Raw genomic sequence first — 9,420 nt, forward strand, 5'->3', positions numbered from 1 at the left:
TATATATATTGTATGATATTCAGTGTAGACAGGTTTTCAAACTAAATGTATTGTTGTGTCACTTTATTCATACTTGAATGGTGCTTTTGCATGATTTTTAAAGATTGAAAACTATAGTCCTAATTTATTTCAATTGCTGGGAAGAGAGCGACCACTATATTACTCAAAATTTCTGCTTTGGTAAATGATGACAACATTTTCAAAAGTAAAGTATTAATAGTAAATAAAGTAAATAATATGAATGATTCTTAAGAAAATATATATATTTGAAAAACAATGAAACTCTACTGAACTATAGTGATTACTTTCATAATTTTGCCTTTCCTGGTCAACATTATGAGGTAACATGCTAATAAAACAGAACCAGATGGAAATTGCATGCTTTAAAGTTAATATTTTATGCCTTTGAAACAGCTCTGGGTTCTGGACATAGTTTTGAGTTAAACGATAATCCTACTTGTTGTTCACAATACAGATATTGTGCTTGTACTTTATTTTACAGTATGTGCACTTAACTGTACTCACAGTGTACTTACCTAAGAAAGTACAGGATAATATACGGTAACTACATTGGTTAGGATTAGGTTTAGGAGGTATATTCACGATTATTACCTAGTTATTACCCAGTTGGTATATTTACTATAACAAGTACATAGTATGAACATGCAGAACAGGACTGTATATTAAAGTGCTAGCCACATTGTTGAGGGGCTTATTACAAGTTAATTTCTGTAGATGTACAATGCATTTTAAATACTCTTGTACATGATCACAGAACATACGGCTCTAAATCATCGGCCTCAATGTGTGTGGGTGACATGTCTAACATCAGTGTGAAATTACAAGCCATAAATTATGCAAAACGTTAAGCCATGTGTGACTTTCATTAGACTTCATGTAATATTGAAACTCTGACACGTTTTTTGATCTTTTTCAGAAGCATAACCTTTCAGGATGGATGACGGACAATGCTACTACAACGAAACCATAGCCTTTTTTTACAATCGTAGTCAGAAGTATCTGGCCAGAGAATGGAACGCCGTAAGCAAGCTAGTGATGGGACTTGGGATTACAGTATGTATTTTTATTATGCTAGCTAACTTGCTTGTGATGGTGGCCATCTACATCAACCGCCGATTTCACTTTCCAATCTACTATCTCATGGCTAACCTAGCAGCCGCGGACTTCTTTGCGGGACTTGCCTATTTCTACTTGATGTTCAACACGGGACCCAATACGAGAAGGCTAACAGTCAGCACGTGGTTGCTTCGCCAAGGCCTCATCGATACGAGCCTAACAGCCTCAGTTGCCAACTTGCTAGCTATAGCCATTGAGCGACACATAACTGTGTTCCGCATGCAGCTCCATACCCGAATGAGCAATCGACGAGTAGTTGTAGTTATCGTCATCATCTGGACCATGTCTATCATCATGGGCGCCATTCCTAGCGTGGGCTGGAACTGCATCTGTGCCATAGATACTTGTTCCAACATGGCTCCCCTCTACAGCAACTCCTACTTGGGCTTCTGGGCAATCTTCAATCTGGTGACCTTCGTGGTGATGGTCGTTCTATATGCCCACATATTTATGTACGTACGTCAGCGAACCATGAGGATGTCCCGGCACAGCTCGGGTCAACGGCGGAACAGGGACACTATGATGAGCTTGCTGAAAACGGTCGTGATTGTATTGGGTAAGTTCTGCTTTCATTCAGTGATTCATCAGTAAAGTCTCCCAGGCTTGGAGGTTCAAACATCTTGCAGAGTTTAGCTCCAACTTGCACACTTGCCTGGAAGTTTATGATAAAGGCTTTGATTAGCTGGCTCAGGCGTGTTTAATTAAAATTTGAGATCAACTCTGTAGGATAGTGAGGTTCCAGGAGTAGGATTGAACACCCCAACTCTAGCACAGTGGTTTCCAAACACATTCCTGGAGCCCCACAACACTGCACATTTTGCATGTTTCCTCAATCAAACACACCTGATTCAGGTCATCAGCTCATTAGTAGAGACTCCAAGATCTGAAATGGGTGTGACAGACAGTGGCTGCGTTTACACTTGGCATTAACATGCGATCACCGTGATTTGATCAAGCTGGGGTGCGTTTCCCAAAAACATTTATGGGGTGCGTTTCCCAACTATGGTCGCAAGTTCCGTCGCTACCAACATAGTTCAACGATTCAGTGTTTCCCCAAACCATAGTTCAAATGAACATTGGCAAACAGCGTCACAAACTTACGTGGTAGAAACTAAATCTCTCAACCTGTGGTTAGAAGCAAAGTTTCTTGTTACTAAGACATATGGACTTTAAATAAAAATACAAATAAATTATGCTTTTGGGCACAATAAGCAAGCTAATATGCAGTACAATCTATGTCTTCCATCCTATTTAAATATGTATACATTTTAATCTATAAATTTTAGCGCATCCTCAATAAGTTCCGTTTTTGAAGAGTGTGCATGTACATAAATGCCTAAGGGAACCCCGGAGTACGATGTAAGAGGAAACCCGCGATGAATCAAACATCAAATAAAGCAAAATGACAAGGAACAAAACGGGGTAAATTAGTCATCAGGTGCCATGTTCAATACAGCAGCATCTCAGAGATCTCGAATCAATTATTTAGCAGAAGTTATTACTCCACCACATGCATGTGACATCATTAACAACAGCCCTAAATTGTTGAACTAATGTGCTTCAAATGAGGGAGATGCGACCGTGTTCGGGAAACAGTCGTGACCCGTTTCCACAACAATGCATCGTACTATGGTGGTTAATCAGAGAGATTTGTCATTGTACAGGAAACGCACCCCAGATCGGATCATCAGTCTATCAGGACATGGCACGTTTACACTTGGCAACATCAAGTGACTTCTCTATCTGGATAACCGATCGGATCTCTTTTTCCCACGCAATATTTAAGTCTTATACAGTGTCTACCGGTGCAATGCGACAAAATACTATAGAACACATTATAATCAGTGATGCTGTCCTCACTGGATGTGCGGCGCGGCGCGACAAAGCCCCGACAGTAAACCGTTGCCTCGTTCTTTTTATGACGTACTGACACAAAGTTCAAATGATTCGCAACGGTCAATTTGTCGCATCCAGTGTAGAGAGCCTCAAGGTGTTGTGGCGCGACAACTGCATGTGTGTGATCATTCAGATAGGTGTGAATTCAGGTTCTTTTGTTGCTCTGTTGTTCTGTATCCTTCTGACAGTTCGGGAGAGAAGCAGGCGGGGTTTTGCGTGACGTCGACATGCGAATGCAGACACGATGGCTGGATTGCGTTTACATTACACTGAGATCCGATAACAATGCATCCTGAACTACCTATGGACCAGGACATGCTGATCGGATAACATTCCGATCACTTGTCTTTTCAATGTGTATGAGGACAACATACGGATACAGGTCGCATGCTAATGCCAAATATAAACGCAGCCAAAGAGACATGCTAAATGTGCAGTGTTGGTGGGGCTTCAGGAACAAATTTGAGAACCACTGCTCTAGCATATAGATCCGGGGTAGCCAACTCTGCTCCTGGAGGACCACTATCCTGCAGATTTCAGTTTCAACCCTGCTCCAAAAAACACTGTTGTTTTCAAGTAATCCTAAACACCTTGGTTAGCTGATTCAGTGTTTGATTTGGATTGGAGCTAAACTCAGCAGGATAGTACCCCTCCAGGAGCAGGGTTGTACACCCATGATATAAACGACCTCAAAGCTAACAGACAAAAAACTAAAAGTCACAAAATAGCAATTCTGATTTTGTTGGGTATACATAGAAAACACCTTTCCATTATTTTGGGGATATAATCTGAGTCATTTGTTTATTGTGTTACATACTGTCTGAGTAGGTACTACATCTGTTGCGGAATGAACTTTGTGATTATTAAAAAGTTGATTATATAGACTATAGTATGGATGTGTAGTATGAATGTAATCCAGGTGTAATGCATCTGTCATGTTGGCTTTGTCATGTGACCTGCGGCATCAGTTGTGTCACTCAATGACATTCACAAATCCTCTTCCGTGGCCTGATGGGACAGTAAAGTGTCCATCAGATGCGCACCCCAGCATTTTGACAGACGCAGTAGGTCATTCAGGCACTTTTCACCTTCTGTTTTATGAATACTACAAATTCAGACATACTACTTATTTCACATACTGTTTTTTTGCCTACTGTATGGTAGGGAAGTAAGCATATTTGGATGCATGGACGATATTTGACATGTCCAGTTTGGGTCAATTCTCACACTATTCCACTTGCAGATATATTATGACTACATAAAAATAGCAATCGTATCATTTATTACGATGGTGCAATCATAAGCAGATGGTTTTAAACCACAATGACTTGTTCAACAAACAAACTGTCCTCACTCATTTTTAATATTATTTGAAAATGGTGGGAAACCTTATGAAGGTCGATTCTCTTGACTATCAAATCTTTGAAAAAAAAAAAAAAAACATGACCAAACATTTTTTGGTCTACCGCAAGTATCTACATTGTGGATATGAGCATCATGGAGCCCAACTGCACATGTTCTCTGAGAATCTGTCCTTTATTGATGTCAGTATGACATAGAAAATTCGCTCTAGGGATCAATTTATTCTCTCCAATTCACTCACTGACGTTTTGGCGAGATTTCATATGTCCTTCAACGTTAATACAAGTTATGCAAGCTGTGCTTCAAAACCACTAAAAGTTCATACATATATAAGCAGCTTTACCTAAATGCTACATAATATGTTACCCTTCGCTCTATTGTGCCAATTTCAAGTCGACGAACGATGTAGCCCTTCAGTAGTCTACAGCTGCGGGCCCGTCATAGTGGTCTCGCAGCCAGTTCCACTGTTTGCCTTGCACTGCTTGCACTGCATCAGTGTCATGCCTCACCGGCTCCTCCAGTGAAGCCTGGCCTGGAAAAAAAGGAACCCAGTCATGGTGCAGCATCCCGCTGCACAAGCACTGAGCAGGAAACAGTACTGTTCTTGTTTGGACTGGTCAGAGCTTGTCTTGAACCTCTGGAGAGGATGGAGAGCAAGGGGTCTGGATGAAAGCAGGGTTTGTAGACTCTTATCTCACCCTGAAGATAAAAAAGAGATGTATATAACTATTATTAACGTAGGAATTACTGTGTGTAATTAATGTTTAAATAATATAATCCTTTAAAATATATTACAGTTCAAAAAAAATATTCTGACTTATTACTTGACTTATTCTGATCACAACAGTTCACAACTTCCAGCTAAAATATATAAAGAAGCAAACTTATGCAGCAGGAAGTGGTTACTAAAAAACATAAAGGTGTGGTCAAAAGAATATGTGCCAAAAGACTGCTAAAAAGCGCTAAAAGACTGATGTCTCCAGCTACAAGATGTTTTAACAAGGTTATTTCAGTATTTGTTGACATCAGCACATTTAATTCCCTGCTCTATCTGCATGAGAGTTCGTTGTATTTCCAAAATTATCTTTAGTGCACTGCTTGTCTGATTATAAACGACTTGAACTTTTGTCACACAAGTTTGCCTGTTTTTCTAGTGAGATGGTTTTTCAGGTTTCCATGTACTATCCACCAAAAATAACTTTCGAGGAAACAATGAGATGCTGTATCTCCTTACTGTTACAAATAACTTCCACAACGTAAAATGAAATCAGTTTTGTGACTTCTCAAAGGCATGACTCATCCCTTGTTGAGAGTTACTCAAGGGCGTATGAAGTATATTAGAATAACATAGTTACAGTGATGATGAAATCATTGGAACAGTTTCTGCTCCTCAAGAAAACGAGACATCAGGACTCATGTGGTGTAAAGCAGCAGGGTGTTTCATTCGGAATACATTTTGCCAGTGTTGGCTTTTTATTTCTCTGGTTTCTTGCCTTATCAGCATAAATGGGTCACATGACAAATTCAGATATGCTTACAAGGCATAAAGGTCATTTTTGAATTTGCAAGTCAATGTTTCTGTTTTTCCCTCATGATAGTTTCATGAAGGCAGTGACCATCTTTAAAAACAAAAACTGATTATAATAAGCTGTCCATTGAATTTCCAAACTGTGTGCATCTATTGCATTAAAATATTTTGTTGGATTGCCTCTCTTGAATCTCAGAAACTGCCATAATCGTAGTTCATGAGAATATAAACATCACACCCAAGAAGCAGCACTGATTTGAAGGTTATGGAAGTATATCAGCATATCTTTTCATCAACCATTCACTAAAATGGCGCTAAATCAGATTTCATCGGCTCTGTCAGATATAAAGACAAACAACTAACTTCGTTTGCAGGTGATGGCTTGAACATCAGCTTTACATTCACTACACTAATTCAATCATGAAATCAATATATATACTGTATATTTATTAGAGGTGGAACAGTTCAACTTACTCACGGTTCAGTTTGTATCACGGTTTTAGAGTCATGGTTTCAGTATGGTTCGGTATGTGCTATGTTTAGGCAAAAACTATACTGTCAAATAAAAATAAGGAAAATAAGAATAATCTATCTAACTACAAGCAACAGCACAAATAAATACAATAGAGTAAAGATACAAATAAAATAAAAAGTGATATTCAGTTTTTTTTAGGTAGGTCTACCAGTTTTCAGGTGCAGAAATTGAATAAAGTAATGAAATGTAAAACAGCATTGCATATTTGACTGTATAAATTAAAGATTAATCTTAATTAAAGTTACAAAAGCTATTCAATCAAGAGCAGTGAGTGATTTCTTTGTTGTTGTTGTTTGATTAATATTAATAAAGTGCTGTCACTTTAAGAGAATGCACTGATAAAGCTTAAACGAGTTTTACTTAAACACAGATATCAACGTGTGCAGTTCAGGTCTCACCTTTGCGCGCGCTGTCAGCACCCGGGTGATGACGGGATATGACTGCTCATATTCCAGCAGACAGCATTCGCATTGAACAAGAGTGAATGGTTTGTCCACTTTTTTTCTTTCTTCATTGCTGTTGTTGTAATGTATTGGGAAGCCAGAATGCGCATCCATCAACAGAAACATATATTAGCCGAACCCTGCTTGTTTTACGTATTATTTATAGCAAACCATATTACAGATGCGTTGTCAGATTTAAGTTGATCCGCAGTCCTAGCGCGTTCCGAACCGTGTGTGGAGAACCGTACGGTTCGATTTTTTTCCGCGAACCGTTCCAACCCTAATGTATATACAGTATATATATATATATACTGTATATCAAATTTAAAATAAAATAAAAACAATCAGCTAATAGTGAATACAATATAAGTTAACTTTAAATAGTTTTATATTTGAGGAAAAACATAGACTTAATAGGGATTACATAAAGATTTCATTAGAAGATTATCACAGACTTCAATATGTAAATATCCGGTTAGAAATCTGGTCTGTGTGCCGAATCCCAGGAAAGTCGTAGGAAAAGCTATTTAAACGTGGAGGGCTGAACAAATGACTATGCATTTGCCAAATCGTTCAGTCCCAAATCTGCTGTTAACTATGCAAAGCATGCACTAAGCACTTCCACAAGCGTTGCCGTCTCACTGAATTCCCATCAACCTCCTGCTACTGCTGCATATTTTTGACCACAAACATTTGGCCATGTGTTGTCAATAAAAACATTTTTTTGCACCAAAATTACAATCTGTTATGTCTTCATCAAGCATTTAGCTAAACTCAACCAGCCAACCTTTACACAAACCTTGTTACACTAGCTAAAAGTCCAATGCCCATAAACATACTAAATGATTAGTAATAATTTATAAACATTTACAAATGATGAATAGTTTCAACTTTAAATTGGCTACTGCAAAAACATGAACAAATGATTAATAAATGATTAGTAAAGATGTGTGAATAGGGTAAATGCAGGTCTTTCGGGACACTTTTTGCCATCAAGATGACTGCTCATAAAGGTATTAATGATTAGTAAACATTTATAAACATTTGCAAATGATGAATAGTTTCCACTTTAGATTGGGTACTGCAAAAACATGAACAAATAGTTAACAGATTATTTGTTAAGATGTGTAAATAGAGGTCTACACAACGAACAAAGACCAACAAATGAAGATCATATGAACTGAACGTTTACTGACATTTGTAAGCATTTCAATTTACATTAAATAATCACATATTAATCATTAGGTAATGTTTAGTAAGTTCATTAGTAAACATTAACAAGAACATTATCTCATATTTCTAGCTATGTGAATATATATTAACCAATGATCTGTTAAGAATTATACAATGTCTGTTAATGATTTATAAATGAAAGTTATTATAAAGTGTTACCAAAAAGAAAAAAAAATAATAGCACTTGTTTTGCAGAGATAACTTTTACTGGTGGGTGGTTAATGTTGATAGACACTGATTTATTCTGCATTCTAAATGTTTCTAAACATTCTAAATTCTAAACTTATCTCATGTGAGTCAAGGTTTGTCATGTGACAGTAAATACACAGTGTTGTTGTAAGCAGCTGTAAATTCTGTTTGAATTTTCACAAACCGTGGAAGTTAAAAGTTAGCATCACGTGTGGTTTAGACAGAGAATCAGATGTTATTTTAGTAAGTCTTCAGTGGTGCGTTTCCCGTACAAATCGATGCCGAACCGTAGTAACTTAGCTGCACATCCATCACTCAGACCACATTGATTTAACAATAGAACTGTTGTTAATGACATTGTCACGCAGGTGAAGTAATAACTTCTGCTAATTAACCATTGTAAATAAGAAACATGGCGTCTGGGGACTACTTCACTTTTTTGGTTCTGTCCGTTGTTTTGCTCCACTTCACTATGTTTGATTCAATCGTGACTTTCCTCTTACATTATATTCCAAAGTAATAGAGCATATTCAAAGATGCACACTCTTCAAAAACACAGCCTTCATTCTCTTGACAAACTAAAAGATGTATAATGAAATTTGTATATATATATATATTTTAAATATATAAGAGCATGATCTATTTACATGCACATCACACTAACAAGAAACTATTCTTACAACTATAATGTCAGAATTTGCGACCACAATTCTTTTGGGAAAAAAACACCCCTCAATGGTTAGAGATTGATTTATAATAACTGACATCAATAAATGAAGGTTATTAGACTTCTTGAGCGATTTATTAAAAAGACAAGTTTATAAAAGGTTTTAATGTGTTCATGAATTGGACTACACTGGTCTTGCTGAATGCTTGTTTTTGTGTGCAGCCAGTGAAAACAATAAAAAAATGTTTTTCTATTTCTTTTTTTTTTTTCTTCCTTGCTTTACTTTTGTCACGATGCACACACACGAGGAACGAGGAGACGCTGGAGAATACTTTACCAAGACTTTATTTTCAGGAACCAAGGGAGACGAACTCAGGAAGACGTTTAACAGCGGACAGAGAAGTTGGGACTGGGAACACTATTTATACAC

The 9,420-nt window shown here is 37.5% G+C and overlaps 1 protein-coding gene across 2 annotated transcripts in view; it reads left to right on the top strand.

Moving 5' to 3' along the window:
• lpar1 (lysophosphatidic acid receptor 1) overlaps positions 1-9,420 on the top strand; it is a 63,680-nt gene that overhangs the window by 46,198 nt on the left and 8,062 nt on the right. For both annotated transcript variants that reach the window (XM_016440232.1, XM_016440230.1), the window contains exon 2: positions 938-1,693. In XM_016440232.1, coding sequence (XP_016295718.1) covers positions 955-1,693 — 739 coding nt within the window. In that variant the 5' untranslated portion in view covers positions 938-954. The remainder of the gene's footprint in view (positions 1-937; positions 1,694-9,420) is intronic.

This window comes from Sinocyclocheilus anshuiensis, unplaced genomic scaffold, assembly GCF_001515605.1.
Source record: "Sinocyclocheilus anshuiensis isolate Anshui unplaced genomic scaffold, SAMN03320099.WGS_v1.1 scaffold3, whole genome shotgun sequence".
NCBI lineage: Eukaryota > Metazoa > Chordata > Actinopteri > Cypriniformes > Cyprinidae > Sinocyclocheilus > Sinocyclocheilus anshuiensis.